Here is a 24,379-nt window from a genome sequence, read left to right as displayed (position 1 = left end):
GTCTAAGGAAAGTAGATTGTTGACAGTGGGTCAAAAGGGGCACGTGTCGTCCTGATAATGTCATATAAGTCCAGTGAATGGACGGGTGTCAAGAAGCGGAGACACGACAGGCAGCATCAGGCCACCGTCCCGACCATTCCCAGCCCTGGGAATCACGACCAGCCGGCTAAGATCAGCCTGGGATTAGATCTGGTCATCCCATTATTGATTAATTTGAGTCTCTCGCTCTCCTCAACACACCTCGCCAAACAGGGTCAAGGTTTCTGGCAGCTTGAAGAAATGCTTATTGATTCAAATTGAATTGTGCTGCATAAATGGAAGTGGGACAAATTTAGCCAACGATGATTTTTGTGTGTGTTTGTTTCCAATTTACAGGACTTGTTAAGGAAGTGAAAGGGGAGTTCAGCTGGAAACAGGAAAAAATGACTCTCCAGGACCAGTAGATTAGCAACTGGCCAACTGTCCAGTTTTTCAGCAGACTGACCGACACACACACACTCCCTCCCCACCACACTGTGTCCAGTTTCCTGTGTCGAACTCTGAAAATCAGCAGTCGCTGTTGACAAAACCCAGAGTACATCATGTTATCTGTGTGTACAGTCACTGACCTCTCTGTTACCCTGGTTACACTAGCATGTGCCAAACCTGAACTCTGACCAGTGTGCGCACGCGCACATGTGTGTGTCCTGCGCGACGGCTGCTCTTCCTGTGAGACTGAGATGTCTCCCTCTAGTGGAGAAAGTGACAACACCGTGGAGACTTAAAGGCAGCCTGGGAGAGGAAGCCAAGGTAAGAGGGGCTTACGGAGACCTAAGACCGGCTCTCACACGAGGGTGTTGTGTTCACACAGTCGGACGACAGCCTCTTCAGACTCTGAGAGAGACAGAGAGAGAGAGTAAACGAGAAGAAAAGACACCAAAGAGACTCCGGAGCAGGGTTGTCAGGTTAATAGTTTATTTGTTTGACTGTAGCAGGAGAGAGAGAAGAAATGAAACAGACAGAGGGGTGGGGTAGGGGGCAGCTGCGGCTACAATCCTTCATCACCGACAATGAGAAGGAACAGAAAACGAGAACTAAAATAGAAGTCTGTACCACTGATGGTTCTGACACCCTGTGGCACGGTCTGGTACCAAGACCCACTTAGGGGGTGGGAGATTGTGTATGAGTGTGTGCGGGGAGGCCAGGGGGGTTCTCCGATCTGGTTTTACTCCAAAATGTATCTGGTGGACGTCACGTAAATTCCCCCCCACCTCCCCTCCAAAAAAAACATTAAAATAAATTAAAATGAACCAAAATGACATCAAGAATATGCAAAGCAGAGGAGTGCTTGAGTTTTGTATGGGTAGAAACTGGAATTCACGGTGTGGTAGCTTGCGTCATAATAATAATAATAATAATAATAATAATAATAATAATAATAATAATAATGAAATACATTTAAAAAAAGATATTGCAAAGAGCTTTCCTGTCATGCCTGTCTGCCATCAACTCAAACCAACCCAATAAACCACGGCGCTACGGCCCTAGGGTGTGACGTCGTTGTGCGGGGGCTTCTGGGTAACAGCGTGGAGAGAGAGGGAGAGAGAGAGAGAGAGAGAGAGAGAATTAAAATTATGTCTTGACTTATCTGCATCTATTGGGATGAACGAATGAACGAATGGATTGACACCCACCCAAGAAAGAACGAAAAGAGACATGTGCGGCCGGATCAACTGTGCACATGACATAAAACAAGAGTGTGCGGGTGGTGTCATCCGTCTGTCGCGGACACAACCGGCTCTCCTCCTCGCCTCGCCTGGCCGCTCAATGCCCTCCTCTCTCTGATCCCTCGGAGGGGTGACCGTAATCGCCTCTCTCTCAGCTCTGGCCCCTAGGCACACTGCCCCCCCCCTGCTAAGTGTAACACGGAGTCAGTGCTGGGTGTACGGTAAGTCTCTGTCTCTCCCAAGTTGATAAGAGATGCTGTGGGAGCCTAGGGGGGGAGCAGAAATGGAGGAGGGGTTGTGGGTAGGCTGGGGGCGGAGACTGGGAGAAGGGAAGGCTGGGGGCAGAGATCGAGGGATGGGAGATCGAGGGAGGCGGAGAGATGCAAAGCTACTGACACTGGAAGGGAACCTTGTACTGATGCTTGTGTGTGTGTGTGTGTGTGTGTGTGTGTGTGTGTGTGTGTCTGTGTGTGAGGGAGTGCCTGATTGTTTGGACACAGGAGTGAGACTGATCAAACAAACGGGAAAAAAAAGGCAAACCAGGCAAGCTTTGAAATACATGTCCGTGACAACACACATGGCAGTAGAAGAATAACCAGGCCAAGAAAATGAAGGATTTGGTAAAAAAAACTAAAAAAACAAACAAAACCCATTTGGATTTGGAGTAACAAGGATGACGGGCTCGTACAATCTCCGAGGTTCTCGCTGTGCTTTTACGCGCCCCCTCGAGGAAAAAATGGCGTCGAGACAGACCAGACCAAAGGGCAGCTTGCTTTTTTTGGTTTTGATACGGCAACAGAATATATATTTCTTTAAGCGAATGGAAAAAAAATTATAACTGAATCGGTGTGCGACTGCTTCGTAAATCCAGGTGCAAAGTGTCTTGACTTTATGTTCCTATAGTGTTGGTGGCCAGAGTGTGCGGCGAAGTAAGGTGGGTTCTGTGTGTCTTTGTTACATTTGATTCTTCTTGACCTTGTTTTAAATACGTTTCTTTTTTCCCTACTTCGCGAAACTCAACACTATATTACATTCATATGCCTGCGTACATATATTCAAGCCCCCTTTCCAGAAATATCACCTAGCAAATCTGTAAAAAAACAGAACAACACACACAAAAAAAAACATCTTAAAAAATGGAGAAGGGGGAGAGGGTGGAAGGGGCGGGAAGAAAGAAAGGAGGAAAGCATCAATCGGGAAACAGAGGAAAAAAATAACTGAAAATACAGATACGTGAACGGGCTGCGTCGGACGCCACGGCCGATTATTTAAATATCCTGAAGGAAGCTCCGTTTGTTGAAGAAAGAAGAGAAAGAGGAACGTGGCTGAGTCTCCCAGTCTTCCCCGTCGAAGGGCGCCAGGAGGGAGTGAGTGGCGAGATACCCTGGAGACAAGGCCACCAAAACTATCCTTCCTCTATTTATTTATGTTTGGATGTGTTTATTCATTCGCCCCTGGGAGGCGACCCCACTCTCTCTCTACAGCTCCCCGGCGCCAGCTTAACACAGCGGGTGCGTTAGGGCGCCACACGAGAGCCCCTGTCCAAATGTCAATGAGTCTTTGCTTTTGGGGTATTTCAAAGAGTTGACAACGTGTCCACGATGAGGGTCTCACTGGCACTCAATTCCTATTACCGGGACTGTGAACCACAGATGCCCAACTTGGTTTTCCCAGCAGCCTTTGCTTACCAGGTGGGCTGTGCTGTACACTACCAGCGGCAAGCACCATTTTGGTCTGCTCACTCTGATGCTCTCTCTGTCGCAGAGAGAGGGGCTACACTGAACCCCTCTCGAGACACTCGACATGCCTGCTGTGCCCCGCTGCCCTGGTCCTGTCTACAACTGGTCCTGACTGAACTGAACAGCCCAGCCCAGTATAGTTTACTGGCACTGGCCATGGCACCCCCTCTGCCCCCTCTGACCTCTGTGGAATGAATCACCATTTTTTAACTCGATCTTGTGCCCAGTATACTCTGTGCTCCACACTGGATCTCCCAACCCCTCTCTGTACAGAATGTATAAATATACACACATATATATATATATATATATATATATATATATATATATACACATACAGGAGGGGTGGGGGTGGGGAGCGGAGCGTTCTTGTCAAGATTATCCATCACGGAAAGGATTTATTTATTTTTTTGTGTGTTTTTTTGTTGTTTTTGTTGTTTTTTTGTTGTTGTTGCAATCGATCACTACAGGAAGCGGACTGAACTAAGTTGCACACACATCCTGTCAGCTGTTTTAGTCTCGGAGGATAGTTATCGAGCGCTACGCTACTACAGAGAGGGAAGGACAGAGATAAGAGCTAAGTTAGGGGGGAGCCGGTGAGGAGGGGAAGGGTTTGGGGGAGGGGAGGGATGAGAGAGAGAGGATGACACAGTCTTCAAAGCCCCACAGTCCCCCCCCCGACACCCATCCCCTCCCCTCTGTTACTACCCCATCGCCCCGGTCTTATCGCTGCTTCACACCAGACAGCGGGAGGGGGGCGCTGGAGAGGCAAGGTCATGCTGTTTACAATGTGTCCGAGGGGTCGAGCCCTCCCCTGTCCCTGCCCCCCACCAACCCTTCCCTGTGCCTATTGGTTGGCGCCTTCTCGGGCGCCGCTGCCACCGCCACTGCCACCACCACTACCGCACTGGCTAGGTCCCGCCACCAGGTGGTGCTGCGGCCCAGCACCCGGGCAAGGGTTGACGTAGTTGAAGAGGGTGGGCAGGAAGGGCAGCGGCTCCCTCTTGTCCCCAGGCACCACCATGTTGAGCGCCATGGGCAGGGCAGCCAGGTTGTAGGGGTACGCCAGCAGCTGCGGCCCGTAGAGGAGCTGGTAGGGGTCGTGGTAGAAGGGCAGCTTCCCCAGGTCGCCATTGGACATCTTGGCCAGGGGGCCGAAGGGGATGGCGCCGGCCGGGTACGAGACCAGGATGTTGTCCTCCTGCTTCTTGCTGGAGCGGCAACCCCCCGGCACGATCAGGGGCAAGGGAAACTCCTGCACCGGGTAGATCACATCCCCGCGGCGATCTCGGGTAGCTGGGGGCTCCTCGTCGGGCTTTCGGGGGACCAGGACGCCCCGGGGTGGCGCCAGAGGGCGGCAGTCGCTCGCTCCCGGCACGCGCGGCAGGAGTAACCCCTGGGCTTGGCTGGGCCCCGGGTGTGCCGGGCGCAGCAGCTCCGGGGTGGGAGGGATGCCGGGAGACTTCATCCGCGTCTGGGTGTTGGGAACTGGCTGCTCGCGTACAGGCCCCGGGGAGGGGTGCTGGAGGGGCTGGACAACGCAAAAGTCTGGTGCTGTCCCCACTGGGGTGTCCTCTGCCACGGGCAGCCTCAGCAGTCCCCGTGCCTCAGCCCCCTCCCTCACTGAAGCCACCCTCTGTGCCGCCTCCATTTCCGGGAGGACCTGTGCCGGGCTGGCCTCTCTCCCCAGCCTCAGTTCCTGGGCGGGACCCGGTCCCTCTTCTCCCGTGGGAGGCATCGGCAGGCCCTGCCCTGTGAACCTCCTGTCTTCCTCCTCCCCACACGATGCTTGATCCCCCGCGGGGGGTTCGGCCTCGCGGAGGTGAGCATTAAGAGTCTTGCCTGGCTGTAGTGGGGGAGCGTCGCCTTCTTGTGGCACAATGACGCCCAAACAGGCTCCATCCTGCTCCGCTGACTGTCTCTGATAGGGGCGTGTATCCGGCAATTCTGGTAAGTTCAGCCTGGTGTTGCTCAGCAGGGCGTCGGCGATACCAATCCCCCTGCGCTGCCTGCTGTAGCTTGGCGTCTCTCCAGGATCGTCACAGCGCCGGTGGCATGGCTTATCTGAGGAGCAGTTTTCGGTGGAGCCCGACTCCAGCAGACCATCCTTCCCATTCAGGACCAGCACACTTTGGACGCAGCTGCCGGGGACCTCAGGTTTGGAAGCCACTTCCGAGCATATCGTCCTGATCCCCACGGAACTGGGCACGGACACGTCTCCACCCTCCTCCTCCCTCTCGCCGGGTGTCCCGCTACTGCCAGAGGGCACAGGCGTCTGCTCTCTGCCGGCCTCCTCCTCTGCCTTCTCCCCCTCAAGGTCTGGGCTGCCACGCTGAGGTTGAGGCGAGGCTGGGGGCACTGATTTGGAGTAGTTGATGACCGGGATGGGTTGCGCCGGCTCTGTCTCTGCTTCTAAATCCTTGCCCAGGTCCGAAGGGAAGGGGACGACAGGGACCTTGGCGGCATCGGACTCGTGGCGCTTCATGTGCCTCCCCAGAGCGGCAGCTGTCTTGCACACCTTGGGGCAGATGGGGCAAGCGTGCCGGACTGACGGCTTCCGGCCCACGCGCGTCTGGCCAACACTGTTCCTCGGCTGCTGGGCCTGGCTCTGCGGAGGGGGGCTCTCTTCCTCTGCCTTGCCGTGTCTCGCGCTCTGGTGCTCTTCCAGCAGGACCCGGGAGACGAAGGACTCCTGGCACAGCATGCACACGAACTCCATCAGGTGCGAGAGCTCATGTTTGTCCAGCTTCCTGGGCGTGGAGAAGAGACGCCCACAGGTGGAGCATGTCAGGGCCTTTGCCGGCTGGTGGGGCTGCCTCCGAGCAGGGGAGTCTGGGAAGGGTGGGGTGGACACCTCGCAGGCGGGGGTGGCTTCCTCTTCTCCAGCTTCCCCACGGTCTTCTAGCCTGCTGGAGGCTCCCTGGGAGACCTCCTGGTCCAGGAGTCTCTCAGCCCTCTTCATCAGTCGCAGGGAGCGCTTGTAGCGGAGCTTGCGCTGCCAGCTGCTCTTCTTGACCTTCTGCATGTGCGGCGCCTTCCTCTTGGGCTTGTAGGAGTAGTAGGGTCGCCACAGGTTGTCCCCAGCGTCCTGGTCGCTGTCCTCCTCCTCTCGGACCTCACGGCGGAAGTAGTACTCCCTGGCCTGGGCTGGGTGGGGCGCCGTCTCCTCATTTGGGGGGGGGTCTCTGCTGTGGTGGTGGCTGCGGTGGTGGCTGCGATGATGACTGCGGTGGTGGTGGTGTTGGTGGTTTGTCTCCTCCTTCTCGGCAGGGTCGGTCTTTTTGGTTTTGCTGGGGGGCGGCGGGGAGCCCTTGTCCCGCATCAGGTCAGTCTCGGAAATGCTCCGCTTGACGATGGCTTCTTCCCCGATGCGCACGGTGATCTGGCACAAGGGGGCACCCCCTCTGGCCTCCGAGGAGCCCCCCACACAGGCTGGCTTGGCCACGTACGTCACACTCTTGCCGTGGGTCTTGCAAGGCTTGTGCGGCCTCCTCTCCTCCTCCTCCACCTCCTCCTCCTCCTCTTGCACCTCTTCCGCCTCCTCCTCCACCTTGCTCCCTTGTTCCTCTGTGGCCATGTCTCCACTGGAAGCTCTTCGCTGGGACAGGAAGTAGTCCTTGAGCACCTGCTTCTTGATAGGCCGGGCGATGCGGGTGGGCGGCTTGGGGCTGCCGTCTTCGGGATAGACTCTGCTGCTGCTGCTCGTGGGCAGCACTTGGTTGCTGTGCACGATCACGGAGGACGCCGCGGTGCCTCGCACGATGACCGAAGGCTTGGGGTGGCCATAGGCGATGACGGTAGAGGAGCTACCAAACTCTGTTGCCCCGCCTGGCGCCCTGCTGCCTGCCTCTCCCTCCTCTTCTGTCCGGGCCCCCTTCATCCTACGTGCAGTCTGCAACACCCTGTGGAGGGCAGGAGGTGATGTTGGGGTTACCCCCCCTACCCCCACTATGTCTGGCTCTAAAGCAGGTGGCGCCAGCAGGTACCCGGCAGCATCGGTCTGCAGGTCCATCGGCTGTTCCTCTTTGGTGTACGTCTGCAGCCCGTCTGGCCCCAGCAGACTGCCGTCCAGAGGCAGCGCCAGGGGCACGGGGGGGATGCCCTCCGGAGGCAGCAGGAGGCCGTCGGGGAGGGCCTGGCTGTAGGTCTTGTAGGGTCTCTTCTGGGACCGCATGGGCAGCAGGCGGTAGAGTTTGAGAGCGTTGACCTTCTGCTTGTAGCCCCCATTGGGCGTCTTCTCGCTGGTGATGAGGCCCGGGCTGATGCCGTGGAAGGCCTTCTGGTGCGTCTTGAGGTTGTAGTAGGTGACGAAGGTCTCCCAGCAGAAGATGCACTGGTAGCGCCGCTCGCCCGTGTGCCATACCTCGTGCTTGGTGCGGTACTCGGCCAGAGCGAAGACCTTGTCGCAGTAGCGGCAGGGGTACTTGCGGCGCCACGAGTGCACATTGGAGTGCCGCTTGAGGCTGGACAGGGTCATGTAGGAGCGCTCGCACACCGTGCAAAAGTAGATGATGTGGCCGTCCACCACCTTGACGAAGTGGTCCTCCTCCGCCAGCAGGCCAGCCCTCGGGAAGCCCCGGTGCCGCGCCAGGAAGCCACGGCCCCTCTTGTGGAGCCTGGTGGGCCGGGGGCGGCCCTCCTCCCCTTCCTCCCTCCCTTCCCCTTCCTCCTCCTCCTCCTCCTCCTCCTCTTCCTCTACCTCTCCTTCAAGCACCTCCTCCTCCTCCTCTTCCCGGCTCCCATGCCCCACAGCCTCCCCCGCCCCCTCCACCTCCCTTTCCTCCTCCTCCTCCTCCTCCTCCTTGGGTGTGGCGGGCGCTGGTGGTGGGGCCTGTCCGCACAGCGCCTGGTGGGACAGCAGTCTCTTGTTGTGGATGAAGGCCTTGCCACAGTGCTGGCAGCTCAGCGCTCTCCCGCCTCGGTGCAGCTTCATGTGGGCACTGAGCGTGGAGCCAGAGCTGAAGGAGCGATGGCACAACCCACAGAAGAAGCCCTTAGTCACAGACGGAGGAGGTGGAGGAGAAGGAGGAGGAGGAGAAAGAGGAGGAAGGGCTGACCCAGGCACCCCGTCCTTTGCCTCCCTTTCCTCCGGGGAAGTCCTGCTTGCGTCGCAGGGCCCCCGGATGTGTCTGTGCCCCCGTCCCTGGAAGGCCACTGCGCTCAGGTTGAACAGGATCTTGGCTGTCTCCGCGGCGGAGCGCTCAGAGTCTGTGGGCGCGACAGGGTCGCCCTGCAGGGCGTCCACGGGGTACGGCAGCCGCGGTAAAGTGCTCTGTGGTGGAAGTTGGAACCGGACAGCGGCGGATGAGGATGTGGACTCCGGGTCCCTACGTCCGGGGGCGGTGAGGTCAATGGGAGACAGCGATCCCCCCGAGGCGTACTCCACCGGCTCCGCCATCCTCCAGGGCAGGTCTTCTGGGTCGGTGTGGGAGCAAGGCGAGGGGGTGGCCCGCAGCTCCCTGACGCCGGGGAATCTCGACAGGCCCGGGGGCGAGGAGCAGGCCGCCCTGTCCACTTTGCCCCTGCTTTTGGTCCTGCTGCGCCCGGCGTCGCCCGCTCCCAGGCTGGCCAGGAAGGGGATGCCCAGGGTCCTGCCGGCCTCGGACAGCTGCCTGTTGGCCTTGGCCCCGCGGCCAGACACTCGGGAGGTGTACACGTAATCCAGGACGTCGGCGAGGACGGCGGACTTCAGGTGGGGCAGCTCCAGCACCCGCTCGCTGGGTCGGCCGGCTCCGGGGGCAGCCGGGGGCCCGGGGGGCGGGGAGGACAGCAGCTCCTGGAAGTACGGGCTGCAGGCAGCCAAGACGCTCTGGTGGGCCCGGAATTTGGCGTCGTCGCCGGCGATGACGGTGAGGTCGCAGTAGAGGCCGGCGCCCAGGCGCTGCTCGTTCAGCTGTGAGAGGAGGGCGTCCGCGTGACTCCGGTCCGACACCGCGGGCCAGGACACCATGGCGTCGCGCCACAACCTGGGGGAGGGAGACAGGTGGGGTTAGTACAGCCTGGCCGATGGACAGACTGATCACTACATTGCACACTACACTGCACTGAGAGAGAGAGAGATGGAGGTTAATGAAGTCACACTGACTGACACACTGACACACATACAGACTGGCCATTACTTTGACACTGCACTGAGAGAGGGAGAGGGGGAGTGAGAGAGAGAGAGAGAGGGGGAGAGGTTAATCTTGCAGGAAGGAAAACGCCGTACATGAAAGGATAAAATAGCTCTGTGTGGGCGTGGGGGGGGATTTGCAGGGGGCAAGGTTTCACTCCACTGGTGAAATCACAGCAGAATCGGGGGGCAGCTCGAAAAAAAAAAGGAGTGACAGCTGTTTGAATAGCCCGAACCCTCCCTGGACTTCGGGCGCTCTCTGATGACATCAGAGCGGTGATGCCGTGGTTTTAAATCATATTCTACAGGCCTGCTCGGGGTATCTTGGCCAAGTAGACCCTGGTCAAATATGAGAAATAAGGCTTTCCTGTCATGAAAGGAACAGGACCGGAGGGAGGGGGCGTAAGAAGCTTAAGGCCTAGCATCGCTCTCAACAGGACAGTGAGACAAGCAAGAGCAAGAACAGAAAGATATATATATATAATGCAGACAAAACGACATCATCGATATGACACAACAGCAAAGATTAATAAACCTCTGACCCACAGCCCACAACAACTGTTCTCTTATTAATATTTCTTCTTTATTATTATATTTTTCGAGCGTCTGTTTTACCTGAAACGCTGCACAAAGTAGGCCAAACCAAAATATATATATATATATTTATACATATATATACAAACATCCCCCCCACATCTAGTCTTTGCGGAGCCCGAGATAAAAGAGAAACAAAAGGGAAAGACTCTATCTGAAGCTTTCTGCATGAGAAAAAAAAAAAGGCAAACACCAAACAAACACAGCGAAGGAAACCAAATCTCGATGACACACATTTTCCGTCGGGCGCCATTGCTGCAGAGAACCGTTCCTGCGCTCGCCGTCCGCAGACAAAATAAAAAAGATCACAGCCCCAGCGCTGCCTCGCTATTTACACTCTGGGATCCGACTCGGAGGGCCGGCCTGCGTACATGGCCAGAAACCCGGCTGTATGCCTGCCTTTCTCGCTCGCTCGCTCGCTCTCTCTCTCTCTCTCTCTCTCTCTCTCTCTCTCTCTCTCTCTCTCTCTCTCTCTCTCTCTCTCTCTCTCTCTCTTTCTTCCTCTCCTTCCTCTCTCGCCTCCGTGGCTTTTTCCGCTCTGCTCAGAGAGACGGCCGTCCTGTAAAATTCCACAGCCCGAGTGCAGCCCTGAACCAGAAACTAGGTCAGGCCTGTTATTGCAGGGAGGCTGACAGACAGAACGGCTGTGAGGAAATACACACACACACACTGTGTGACACAAACACACACTCACACACTGTGAGACACACACACACACACACTGTGTGACACAAACACACACTCACACACTGTGAGACACAAACACACACTCACACACTGTGAGACACACACACACACACACACACACTGTGAGGACACAAACACATACACACTATCTAAGACACACACACACACTCACACTGTAAGATGAACAGACTAACACACACACACAAACTGTAATACACACACAATTGAGCAAAAATACACACACTGTAATAGATACACACATAAACACAGACACAAACACACTGATTCCCCAGCCCCTTCAGAGGCGGACACACACTCGCAAGAAATGCACCAGCCAATACACACACACGCACACACACGCAGTCCGAGCTCTCAGTCACCTCACTGGACCTGAAGCACCTGGGCTCGTAATGTGTGCGATTTGAGCTACTTCATTATTTTAAACAGTGGGGGAGGCAGTATATAGCACTTTAGTATGAGACGCCGTGCGAAAAAAATACGTGACCCCGCCCCCCCCACAGAGCATTTGGCGCAGTATCGTTGTCTGCACCTGTCAGGGGTCCCTCCTACAAATCGCACAACCATACGAAGCGTGACCGTATATCTCGTTAGATCCATTTTTCATTTCAATTAAACTGTTTAATCTGTGTTTGATAAACAGCATTTGTCTGATATTGCATCCCTTTAATGTAGTTAAACATGTCAGTTTATAACGTTGTTTGGGAACGTTTTGACAACACCACACCGTGGAGGGCACTCAGGATGCTGTCGCAGTTTTCGCCTGTCTTCTCCCGTCAATACCAACCCAGAGCCCCCCGGAGAGAAAACGCAGGTGGCCATGGTGGGGAACAGGACTGGATCGAGAACCCAAGTTTTCAATCTCTGTAACGCACGAGAAAGATGAGAAATGGCGGTCCTGTTGCATCCCCTATCAGATGTGTCTCTGCTGGACGTGGATGTCTCTCTGCCGGCAGCTTTAACACCCACCTTCAACAAAGTTTAAAGTGAAAACGGCCGCCTGGGAACCGTCAGCTTCTGCACAAACCCCCCAAGACATGCAGACTGAGGCGCCGGCCAAAGAAGAAGCATCTCATCTGTCATCTGAAACTATTTTTCTCTCATCTTTCTTCCCCTCCACCGGGCGGAGGTCACAGGCAGCCAGTGGGGCGCATCGGAGAACGCAGGCCCCTGCATCGGTGGGGGGTCATGGGATTTGTTATTTACAGCAAAACAGAGCGAGGGGCACAGACTGCCCCTAATCCTCGTCTAATTGGGCCTCCGTGTGGCCGAGGACAGCTGCTGCCCATACCGCAACGTGGTTACAGCGCGAGGCCCAGGGTGGGACGACACAGGGAAACTGGGTTGCTGAACCCGTAGGAAATCACTGGACAGACCTGGGAAAGTCTGTACTGAAATGTTGTTTACAACTCCAATGAAAGGGCAACAGCCCCAGGTGAAAGTGTACCCAAGTAAACTTGCGCAAGGGAAATAGCAGCCCACCGGCACCAACACCAGCAGAGAAACGGCCCGACTGCGACAAAGTGGAGCCTGGTACGCCTGACTTTCCACTCAGACATGGGTCGGGTCATGTTGTAACCGTCAGGTGGGAAACGAAGGACATTGTTTAAAGAAACAGCTGCCATCCGGGCCCTGTGCTATAGTCCACACAGCGCCGGCTCCAGTCCGGGCCCTGTACTACAGTCCACACAGCTCCAGTCCGAGCCCTGTACTATAGTCCACACAGCGCCGGCTCCAGTCCGGGCCCTGTACTACAGTCCACACAGCGCTAGCTCCAGTCCGGGCCCTGTACTACAGTCCACACAGCTCCAGTCCGAGCCCTGTGCTATAGTCCACACAGCGCCGGCTCCAGTCCGGGCCCTGTGCTATAGTCCACACAGCTCCAGTCCGGGCCCTGTGCTATAGTCCACACAGCTCCAGTCTGGGCCCTGTACTATAGTCCACACAGCTCCAGTCCGGGCCCTGTGCTATAGTCCACACAGCGCCGGCTCCAGTCCGGGCCCTGTGCTATAGTCCACATGGCTCCAGTCTGGGCCCTGTAATATAGTCCACACAGCTCCAGTCCGGGCCCTGTGCTATAGTCCACACAGCGCCGGCTCCAGTCCGGGCCCTGTACTACAGTCCACACAGCTCCAGTCCGAGCCCTGTACTATAGTCCACACAGCGCCGGCTCCAGTCCGGGCCCTGTACTACAGTCCACACAGCGCTAGCTCCAGTCCGGGCCCTGTACTACAGTCCACACAGCTCCAGTCCGAGCCCTGTGCTATAGTCCACACAGCGCCGGCTCCAGTCCGGGCCCTGTGCTATAGTCCACACAGCTCCAGTCCGGGCCCTGTGCTATAGTCCACACAGCTCCAGTCTGGGCCCTGTACTATAGTCCACACAGCTCCAGTCCGGGCCCTGTGCTATAGTCCACACAGCGCCGGCTCCAGTCCGGGCCCTGTGCTATAGTCCACATGGCTCCAGTCTGGGCCCTGTAATATAGTCCACACAGCTCCAGTCCGGGCCCTGTGCTATAGTCCACACAGCTCCAGTCTGTGCCCTGTACTATAGTCCACACAGCTCCAGTCCGGGCCCTGTGCTATAGTCCACACAGCTCCAGTCTGTGCCCTGTACTATAGTCCACACAGCTCCAGTCCGGGCCCTGTGCTATAGTCCACACAGCTCCAGTCTGGGCCCTGTACTATAGTCCACACAGCTCCAGTCCGGGCCCTGTGCTATAGTCCACACAGCGCCGGCTCCAGTCCGGGCCCTGTGCTATAGTTCACACAGCGCCGGCTCCAGTCAGGGCCCTGTGCCATAGTTCACACAGCTCCAGTCCAGGCCCTGCAATACAGTTCACACAGCACCGGCTCCAGTCCGGACCCTGTACTACAGTCCACACAGCTCCAGTCCGGGCCCTGTGCTATAGTCCACACAGCGCCGGCTCCAGTCCGGGCCCTGTACTATAGTCCACACAGCTCCAGTCCGGGCCCTGTGCTATAGTCCACACAGCTCCAGTCCGGGCCCTGTACTATAGACCACACAGTGCCGGCTCCACTCTGGGCCCTGTATAATAGTCCACACAGGTCCAGCCCGGGCCCTGTATAATAGTCCACACAGCTCCAGTCCGGGCCCTGCAATACAGTCCACACAGCACCGGCTCAAGTCTGGACCCTGTATAATAGTCCACACAGCTCCAGTCCGGGCCCTGTGCTATAGTCCACACAGCGCCGGCTCCAGTCCGGACCCTGTACTACAGTCCACACAGCTCCAGTCCGGGCCCTGTGCTATAGTCCACACAGCTCCAGTCCGGGCCCTGTGCTATAGTCCACACGGCTCCAATCCGGGCCCTGTGCTATAGTCCACACGGCTCCAATCCGGGCCTTGTGCTATAGTCCACACAGCGCCGGCTCAAGTCTGGACCCTGTATAATAGTCCACACAGCTCCAGTCCGGGCCCTGCAATACAGTCCACACAGCACCGGCTCAAGTCTGGACCCTGTATAATAGTCCACACAGCTCCAGTCCGGGCCCTGTGCTATAGTCCACACAGCGCCGGCTCCAGTCCGGACCCTGTACTACAGTCCACACAGCTCCAGTCCGGGCCCTGTGCTATAGTCCACACAGCTCCAGTCCGGGCCCTGTGCTATAGTCCACACGGCTCCAATCCGGGCCCTGTGCTATAGTCCACACGGCTCCAATCCGGGCCTTGTGCTATAGTCCACACAGCGCCGGCTCAAGTCTGGACCCTGTATAATAGTCCACACAGCTCCAGCCCGGGCCCTGTACTACAGTCCACACAGCTCCAGTCCGGGCCCTGTGCTATAGTCCACACAGCTCCAGTCCGGGCCCTGTGCTATAGTCCACACAGCTCCAGTCCGGGCCCTGTACTATAGTCCACACAGATCCAGTCCGGGCCCTGTGCTATAGTCCACACAGCGCCGGCTCCAGTCTGGGCCCTGTATAATAGACCACACAGCTCCAGTCTGGGCCCTGTACTACAGTCCACACAGCCCCAGTCCGGGCCCTGTGCTATAGTCCACAGAGCTCCAGTCCGGGCCCTGTGCTATAGTCCACACAGCTCCAGTCCGGGCCCTGTACTACAGTCCACACGGCTCCAGTCCGGGCCCTGTATAATAGTCCACACAGCTCCAGTCTGGGCCCTGTACTACAGTCCACGCAGCCCCAGTCCGGGCCCTGTGCTATAGTCCACACAGCTCCAGTCCGGGCCCTGTACTACAGTCCACACAGCTCCAGTCCGGGCCCTGTACTACAGTCCACACAGCTCCAGTCCGGGCCCTGTGCTATAGTCCACACAGCGCCAGCTCAAGTCTGGACCCTGTATAATAGTCCACACAACTCCAGTCTGGGCCCTGTATAATAGTCCACACAGCTCCAGTCCGGGCCCTGCACTACAGTCCACACAGCTCCAGTCTATAGTACTATAGTCCACACAGCGCTGACTGCAGTCCAGGCCCTGTACTACAGTCCTCACGGCGCCGGCTCCAGTCCAGGCCCTGTACTATAGTCCACACAGTGCCGGCTCCAGTCCGGGCCCTGTACTATAGTCCACACAGTGCCGGCTCCAGTCCGGGCCCTGTACTACATACAACACAAATCCTTCGGCACAGTATCCCACAATGCCTATAAATAAATGTTGGTGTTAGTAGAGGGGAGAGCTCAGCGCTGCGCAGGCTTCAGGGAGCAGTGGGCCGCAGAGCTCTGTGCAGCAGTGCAATTCACCCCCCCACCCCAATCCCCGATATCTGTGACGGCAGGGTTTCTGCCACGGCAACACTTATTGTGTTAAGCGGCCGGGAGAGCAAATAAACCGGCAGCAGACGCCCACTCGCTCACCCCGAGGGCACCGGCGACGCCACACAATGACAGGCAGAGACAAAAATAAAACCGAGGCCTCCCTCTCACAAGCGGCAGCGGAGGGTGGGGGGGTGTTCAGATCGGATTAGCGGGCACAGACACCTAGAAAAGGCCCCCGGTACGCCAGCAATCTGGCCCGGGTCCTCGTGGGAGAACATTCTGATCAGACAGGACGGGAGACAGACACTCCTTCCCCGTCTTTCTCTTTTCTCCCCAAAGACACGACTGGCCTTTTTTGTTTTTCCTGACCGACGACGTGCGCAGACTTTCTCTCTTTCTGATCTGTTTGTTTTCCTCCCCCCCCCCCCCCTTTCTCTCTCCTCATTTCATCACCATCCCATCTGGCCCCCCGAACGTCCGCCAAGTCTGACAATAACGAGTGTGGCACCCCCTCGCCCTCCTTCCCCCCGGCGCCTCGAGGGCGTCCCATTACGATCCGCCGAGACGCTCCCTCGTTAGCGCGTCGGGTCTGTGTTCCTGCGCTGTGGGAAACACCGGGCCGCGCCGCACGGCCACTCGGAGTGCGCAGATGGTTGTTTACGGCGCTGGGAGCGGGGATACGCATCTAAAAAAAACAAATAAACCACAGAGATGGAAAGCAACAACTCTCTTTATAATATTAGCGACAAGACTGTGGGAGAGAGAGAGAGAGAGATGAGTTTGGAGAGAAGTGTTGTCTTCCTTTTCGCCAGCCTGAATGAACTCCATCAGAAACACAAAACCAAAAAAGACTGACACACTTCTGCTGCGAAATTCCTGGTGCGTACTCAGCGCCACATGGCTGCCAAAACCAGCTGCACAACAAAAACGGCTGAATGGATCTTTGCTATTATTGTTATTGTTGTTTTTCTTGTCCCCGGCTGTGGATCTGTGTACGTGCGTGTGTGTTGTTGTTGTTGTTGTGGCCCTTTCCCAACGATTCACCTTTCACAAGATAATGTGCCGACAAGGACCCCCCCCCCCCCCACCACGACACCCACCTAGACACAGGCCCCTTGGTGTAAACAAACCCCCGACCAGGCCCAAAACAAAACAAAAACAGACACAACAAAACAGCAAGAAAAGAGAAACAAAGCAGAGCAAAGAAAAATAAAATAAAAATAAAAAGCCCCCCCCCCCGGAGACGAACATCCAATTTAATCTGCAAAATCACACACACACACACACACACACACAAATAGAAGTAGAAAAGGAGGATGAATCCAGAATCCAGAAAGAAAAAAACCCAAAGCCACCAATGCTGTCTCTCTCTCTCTCTCTCTCTCTCTCTCTCCCTCTCCCTCCTCCTCTCCCTCTAGCAGCAAGTGGGTAAACAGCAAGGTTACGTACCTCTTAAAACGTGGAGCCGCATCTCGGAGCGCAGTCTGTGCTCAGACCACAGTGCCGCGGCGCCTCCAGCTCACTGACTTTTGCTAACTCCCCGAGCCGGCCCTGTCTGACGAGCCACTCTCTCGCTGGGTAGTTAGTTAGCTTTTTCTTTTTTCTCTCTCTCTCTTCCCTTTGACGCCCCCCCTACTAACCCCCCCCCCTTCACCACACACACACACACACACACACACACACACACACCCTATGGCTGGCTTTCTCTTTCTTTTCTTTCCTTTTTTCTTCTCTCTCTTTTTTTTAGGAGAGTTTTGCAGGCTGCTGGGCTCCCAGATTCTGAGAGGCAGCCATTTAGCAGTTCCTCACAGGCACTAGAAGCCCCAAAATGGCTGAAAACAAACAGGAATGATGCCAGCTTTGCAGAACACACACACACACACACACACACACACACACGCACACACGCGCGCACACACACACACACACACAGAAAGAGAGAGAGACAGTCGATGAGAGGGATGTACTGTTCCCTAAATTAGCGAGAGAGAGGGAGAGGGAGAGCGAAACTGAGATGGGTTTAAATGAGAGAGAGAGAGCAGGGGGGAAATTAAAAAGAGAAAAGGACGCTTTCTTGTCTGTTTGTTTTGGGAGGGAGGTTAGTGAGTTTGTGTTTGTTTTCCAGCGTCCGCCGCCCGTCGCCTTTGGTGTTTATCAAACTGATCTTTCTGGAGGCAGACGGGGGAGAGAACGGGCAGGGATGCACCGTCCCTTTAAAACCGAACGGGCGCCTATATAATGGCCGCATTTAAACAAGTTCGCACAACGCGGCGGGGGGCCACAGACCCACGGACAGCGAGGCAGGAAAAGTATCGATCCCGAGCAGGAGAGGATTGTGCCGCACACACCGTTCACTCGAACCCTCGCTATCCTGCGTCCGTTTACCGCGAGGTTTGCATGCCGTGGCCCTGGTCTGACTCAGTGTGCTATACTGCCGTCTCGCCGTGGTTTCCTGGTTCGGCATCGGGCCCTCACTGTGCCTGACCACTCCGGGCCCCGGGAATACCCTGAGGCACCACGGGCTCCATGTCTAGTCAGTCAAGGCATACGGGAATGATTTAGTCATAACCTCTCTCTCTGTAATTCCATTTTGTTTGGGTTGATTTCATTACTTTTTTAGGTTTGTTTTGCTTGTTCTCCCGAGATCTATGACTACTGGAGAGAGAGAGAGAGAGAGAGAGAGAGAGAGAGAGAGAGAGAGAGAAAACCAATGCATGTCTAATTACGCCGTTTCAATTAACAGCACTGACGGATGGGGGAGAGGACCGAGGAGGGGAGACGGCCGTCTGGGAGCTCTGCCCCCCGACCTTCCCGGCTCCCGCTGTAGGCCAAGCGCGTTCAAGGCCTACTAGCCGGGGGCCCCATGCCCTGTGCAGATTATGCATGTCGTAATCTGTCCCGTGGCTGTACCAAGAGCTGTGAGTCTGACAAGGAGAACTGGAACAATCCTCCTGATAGTACCCCCCACTACAGTTCCTCCCAGAGGTGTTCTAGCTGTTGCCCAATATAATAATAAGTAATAAGTAAGGATTAGACTAGGGCCACGGCACACAAACCCCACGGTAAACATACACAGAGGAAGGCCTATCAATGGGCCCAAGGTGGATTGTGTGGTGGTTAGAGAGAGAGAGAGAGAGAGAGAGAGAGAGAGAGGGAGAGGAAGAGGGAGAGAGGGAGGGAAACAGATAGAGAGGGAGATAAGGAGACAGACAGAGGGAGACAGAGAGAGAGAGTGAGAGAAGGAGGCAGAGAGACAGGGAGACCGCAAGACAGAGAGAGAGAGAGAGAGAGAGAGAGAGAGAGAGAGAGAGAGAGGGAGCACAGAGAGGTTACTGAGCGGAAACTGAAAAGGAGATAGAGAGGGAGGGAGAGGAGGAGGGAAGGGGGGATGAGGAGGGAGGGCGGGAGTTTTCTGGAACCTTTGTGTGTGTGTGTGTGTGTGTGTAACCAGACTTCCTTCCATTCTGTCTGTCTCTCTCGCTCTCCCTCTCTCTCGTTCGCTTCACTGCAGCCACCCCGCTCCCCTCCTCTCTCTCTCTTCCTCCCTCTCCCTCTCTCCCTCTTTGTGTATCAGCCCGTGCATCACCATGGCAACCGCATTTGGATTCCGCGTTCCTCCCTGACCCCTCCGTGTTTCGGAATCACTCCTTTCATGTCGTCGCTTCTTTTTCAACTCTCTTTCTTCCCTCTCTCCCTGTGTGGTTTTTCTTTTTTTTTTTTTCAAGGTGGGGGGGGGGGCGGTGAGGTAGACATGGAGGGGTGGGGGGGGCGTAGCTGCGACCAGCGATCCGTCACGTAGACGCCGAACAGTGTCTGTGAACGGCGTCTCACACACGGTGGGAATTCCTCCGCCGGCCCACATGGCGCTCTGTGCACCAGACCGCGCTGTGGCCGGACCCTTACAGGGCCTCGGCGCTTCCCTGTGGTCCTGGTGGGTCTGTGCCGTCCCACACCAGGCCTGGACTGTACCCTGGGCTGCCACAGTCCGCGGATTTACCAGGGCACCCCTGCGCACCGGCGCCGAGGTGTCTCCTGCTTTGTTTTGCTTTCTGGCTTCCACCTCAGCTCAATCAATCAGCTAACTGGGGGTAATTGCTTAATTGGATCAGTTTCCCAGGCCTTTGTTTCTCACGTCTCTAGCCGATCTATACACACCGTACACACCTGCATACAGAGCCCTGCCCGATTAAAATCAGCACATTCAATCTGGCATGCTTGGCCTCCCGTCAACACACACACACACACACACACACAGCGCTACAATCTCAACACCAGCCTCCGGCGAGGACCAAACCAGATACAAGGCTACTGTGTTAGAGGCTACTCTGTTTTCTGCTTGGCATTGTGTCCCACAAGTCTCTCTCTCTCTCTCTATGCGCTCTGCCAAGGCAGCCCATGTATGTATTATTATTACTGTTATTATTATTATCATTAAATATTAATTACTGCTCTGTGGATTGTTAAAGGAACAGCAACCCTCACTGACCTGGGGTCCTGGGTCTCACAGCGCAGGGCGTTGCGGTCTGGGGGGGCAGAGGGGGAGACGTTGGCCCCACGTAGGCTCTGAGCGTGGCCCCATTCACAGCCGCTCCTTACTCATGCCTCTGAAACACAGCGGGGTGGGGGAGGGAGACAGGCGTGGGGTTGAGGTGCCAAGGTCTCAATCAAATAACCAATCAATCAATAAATCAATAAAAGTCTGTGACTGTAGCACCCCACCCATAGGGAACACACGCATACGCGTTTTTACGTCTGGCAGGAATGTGTGGCCCTTATATTGTTCAGATGCCAAAATTGTCCCAAATGAAAAATATAGGGGACGTATTTTAAATCTGTTTGAGCCTGTTATCTATGTATCTATGTTATAGATTCAATGTCAACCCTATATTTCCCACCTACAACATATAGAAGTGGAAAACAGACTAAATCAGATTTAAAATATGTCCCCTATATCGTACGCCGGCCCACAAACAAGGGGCCCATTTTGGCGTCTGAATAGAATTAAATCACTTCTGCCAGATATTGAATAAGGCAGATAAAGATCAAGGACGGGTTTATTGGGTTGAGGGGGGGGTGGGGGTTAGAGATTCAGAGCAAAGATGAGGCGCTGTGTGACTTTATTGCCGCCCACCCGTCTGTCAGGAGGGAGACACAAACAGGGAAAGTACAACCAAAAATAACAAAAGCACTGTGGGGAGGAGAGACGTGACAGGGGGGTGGGGGGGGAGACACTGGAGCGGATCTGTGGAAAATCTGCAGGGAGGGGTGGCACAGAGGGAAGGAGAGAGGGAGAGAGGGAGACGGGGAGAGAGAGAGAGAGAGAGAGAGAGAGAGAGAGAGAGGGGGGAAGAGGATGGGGGGGTGGTAAGTGGGTGACGGTTCTGGCAGATTTCTCCTTTTTTCTTTTTTTTTTCCACTGCTGGAGAGAAAAATCTAAATCAAACTAATTAGCTCTCATCATCTCCCGACTGCCAGACACTACCACACAGAGAGAGAGGGAGGGAGGGAGAGGAAGAGAGGGGGAGAGGAAGAAAGAAAAAGGGAGGGAGATAGGGAGCGGAAGAGAGAAAGAGAGGGAAGGAGAGAGGGAGAGGGAGAGAAACGAGAATGGAGGGAGAGAATTGAGAAAGAACTTAGAGGGAGGGAGGGAGGGGGAGAGAGTGAAGAGAAAGAAGAGGACAAGAGAAGAGAGACAAAGAGAGAACAGAGAGGGCGATAGGAGAAAGACAGGTTTCAGAGAGGAAATCACTCCCTCGTGGACGAAAAAAAAAAAATAATAATAATATTAATAATGATAATAAAGCGCGGCCTACTGCAGGAGACTGAGAGACTGTGGAGCCCGGCCAGGGGAAGCAGGCGCACAAACACTCGAGATGGGACTTCCGGTGGCAGTGGAACTTGGCTGGGAGGGGGGGGGGGCAAGGAGCAGCACTGGGAGGGGTTGAGGTGGGGAGAGGGAAGGAGAGGGAGTGAGAGAGATAGAGGGGGAGGGGGGCAGAGAAGGCAGGGATCAGAGATGAGAGGAAGAGAGAGAAGAAGAGTGTGGGAGAGAGGAAGGCAGGGGGTCAGAGGACTGGCACAGAGAGATAGAGAGAGACAGAGAGAGAGAGAAAGGAGAGAGGGGGAGGGAGTTAACAGACATAGCGGCGGAGGAGAGAGGGGCCCGTCTGTGCGACCCGGCACCGTAGTCATAAGAGCCCGGCTTAATAGGCATCCAGAACGAATGAGGGTGAGAGTTCGTCTCAGGTGCAGAGGCGCTCACCCCCCCACCCCCTGCATACAAAATAAGATGATCCCCGGGCCTGAAAATAGGAAGAATATAAACTCAGTGTCAGCTGTTTGTTAGTGTTTTTGTTATATAAGGTCTATTTCAAGAGCTATGGGGTACAGTTTTTATCTATCTCTCTATAAATATATATATAATAAAAACAATTAAATAATGATTCAGGAAAAATAAGGAAAAGCATTTACACATATTGAGCACAATCTATCTAATTGTGCATGTCATCTATCTCCATCTCTCTCTCTGTTTGTGTACCAGCCGGACTGTATAACCATTTATCCACAGGAATAGGGAGTCTCTCTACATAAATACAAAATACAAATGTGCATTGGCGATGGCAGACCTGTAGGTGGCGACATTCCCAGCAAGCCTGGGACTAATGCAAAAGAAGGGAACGTAAACTATCGGGGGTGGAGGAGAGACTGTTATAAAAGGAGATCCATTTCTGGGGGTCCACAGCTTGAGGCCCAGGCCCCCTCCAGGCAATGTAACAGAAATGGGCAGCGGAAAACAAAAAAAATCTTCCATCCAGGATGGACTGTTTGCCCTCAAGGGGGAGGGGCCTCATGAGCCCTCAAGGGAGGGGGGCCTCGACATCCCTCAAGGGGGAGGGGCCTAATCTAATCTACTCCTACTATCTGTGCTGTGTTTTGATTGTATTGGGGCGTTTAGTTGGTGTGAGTGTATGTATCTGCAAGTGTGTGTGTTTTATTTAAATTCATATATCAGGATTTGTGCCTCGATACCAAGATCTGGGCCCTGAAATCCTGATATATGAATGACATCACAGTGACATCACAGTGATTTCTGTGTCCTTTTAATTCAGAACAGGTAAAATTAAGGACAAAAACAAGTTGTCATGTTATGCCTTTGTGGCCATTAGAGTTTTGTCCCCGGAGCTGACTGACGCCGCACCGTATGATTCCTCCTGACTCGGTTGTAAAGAGCTTTGAGATGTTAGTGCCTTGCTGCAAGGCGCTATATACAGAGCCCCGGTTCACATATGTGCGGAATGCTGTTTTCGGAGTGGAGGTGGGGGGGGGAGGGAGATATGGGAGGGGAGGGCAAAGGAGGGGGGGGCACAGAATGGGGAAAATGCCACAAAATCCTGACTTTCGGACTGGCGTCAGGTCCAGCTCTATTACCCTTCCTTGCCCCTGGTGGGAATGATGGGGGAGGGGGGGGGCAGGATGGGTGGCTGGGTTGTGTGTGGGAAAGAGGGATGGGAGGGGCCCACACACACACACACACACACACACACACACACACACACACACAGACAAAGTGCTCCCCCCCTAAAATGAGGAGAAACAGATAGTGCTCCTCCATTTGTATTTTATTTTGCCTTTCCTCTGAGTGTCTATAAATACAAAAGTTAAGTCCATTCACCATCAGACCTAAACCCCCCGGCACAGTCCCCTGAAACCTCCCAACACACACACACACACACACACACAATCACAACAACATCCCACCTCTGCTGCCCTCCTCAGCCACAGTCCTTCCAGGCCCACAGCACACAAACACAAACACACAACACAACACAAACTACGCACACAGCACGACACTCAGGGCCTACCCTCTGCCCGCGCTCTGCGCTCAGACACAGACTGCAGGTGCCGGGGCCTTGGCAGCAGCGCTGGCAGCGGGCTGAGCCGGGCCCGGCCGGATCCTTACCTCAGGAAGGGAAGCAGGATTTGTTTACAGAGGGCTCCGGTGTCTCCTTCCCAAAATGGAGTCCCTTGCTCCCTTGTGTTGTGCATACTCTGCTCCTGGTACTCTCTCTCTCTCTCTCTCTCTCTCTCTCTCTCCCTCCCTCTCTCTCGCTTTCCCTCTCTCTCTCAGTGTGCAACAGAGCAGCTCTCTCTCTCTCGCTCTCTCTCGCTCGCTCACAAACACAGACACAGGACCCAGGCGAAAGCGAGAGAGAAAAAAAAGGAAAAAATCCTGACATCATCACATCTCTGTATTCCTGTGCCCTCCCTCTCTCTCTCTCTCTCTCTCTCTCTCTCTCTCTCCCTCCCTCTGCCACCTCCCCACCCCCCTTCCCTTCACCCTCCTCCTCCTCCTCCTTTTCCCCACCCTCTCCCTCCCTCTTCTGGGCTTAAAGTTTTACAGAAACACCCAGGGCTACAGCGGGAGTGAGAAGAGGAGAGGATCTCACCGATTCGGCCTGCTTGTTGCGTATGCTGGAATATTCTCACACCTGGAACTGTCAGCCCCCCCCCCACCCGGCACAATGCACACACGCACGCAGACGCAGACACACAATCCACCCCCCCTTTCAAAACAGAGCAGCTTACGAATTATCCAGCACAATCCCAGGACTCCTCTGCACACACGCAACCGCACACAGCAAGGGGGACACGCAGCGCAGAGAGGCAGAGACAGACAGACAGGCGGCCGGGACCGACACACAAACAGAGAGACAGGCAAGAGACGGACCAGCGCAGAGACAGAGGGAGAGACAGACAAGCGGCCAGGGCTGACACACAGACAGA

General features: G+C 55.3%; 1 protein-coding gene across 3 annotated transcripts; it reads right to left on the bottom strand.

The window, feature by feature from the left end:
- Positions 1-932: 932 nt before the first annotated feature.
- On the bottom strand, positions 933-23,796 carry zbtb4 (zinc finger and BTB domain containing 4). 3 transcript variants are annotated; one of them, XM_066722554.1, is made up of 3 exons: positions 23,556-23,796; positions 20,082-20,199; positions 933-9,411 (listed from the first exon to the last, which is right to left on the bottom strand). In XM_066722554.1, the coding sequence occupies exon 3, from the start codon at positions 9,393-9,395 to the stop codon at positions 4,293-4,295; it is 5,103 nt and encodes a 1,700-aa protein (XP_066578651.1). In that variant the 5' UTR covers positions 9,396-9,411; positions 20,082-20,199; positions 23,556-23,796; the 3' UTR covers positions 933-4,292. The 3 variants fall into 3 exon arrangements, with proteins under 3 accessions (XP_066578651.1, XP_066578652.1, XP_066578650.1); XM_066722555.1 differs by lacking the exons at positions 20,082-20,199; positions 23,556-23,796 and adding an exon at positions 17,045-17,229; XM_066722553.1 differs by lacking the exons at positions 20,082-20,199; positions 23,556-23,796 and adding an exon at positions 10,386-12,054.
- Between the last annotated feature and the right edge of the window lie 583 nt (positions 23,797-24,379).

The sequence above is a fragment of the Amia ocellicauda genome, chromosome 14, assembly GCF_036373705.1.
Source record: "Amia ocellicauda isolate fAmiCal2 chromosome 14, fAmiCal2.hap1, whole genome shotgun sequence".
NCBI classification, from domain to species: Eukaryota; Metazoa; Chordata; class Actinopteri; order Amiiformes; family Amiidae; genus Amia; species Amia ocellicauda.
Note: the sequence above shows the minus strand (reverse complement) of the source record. Positions and strands in the feature narration are given on the sequence as shown.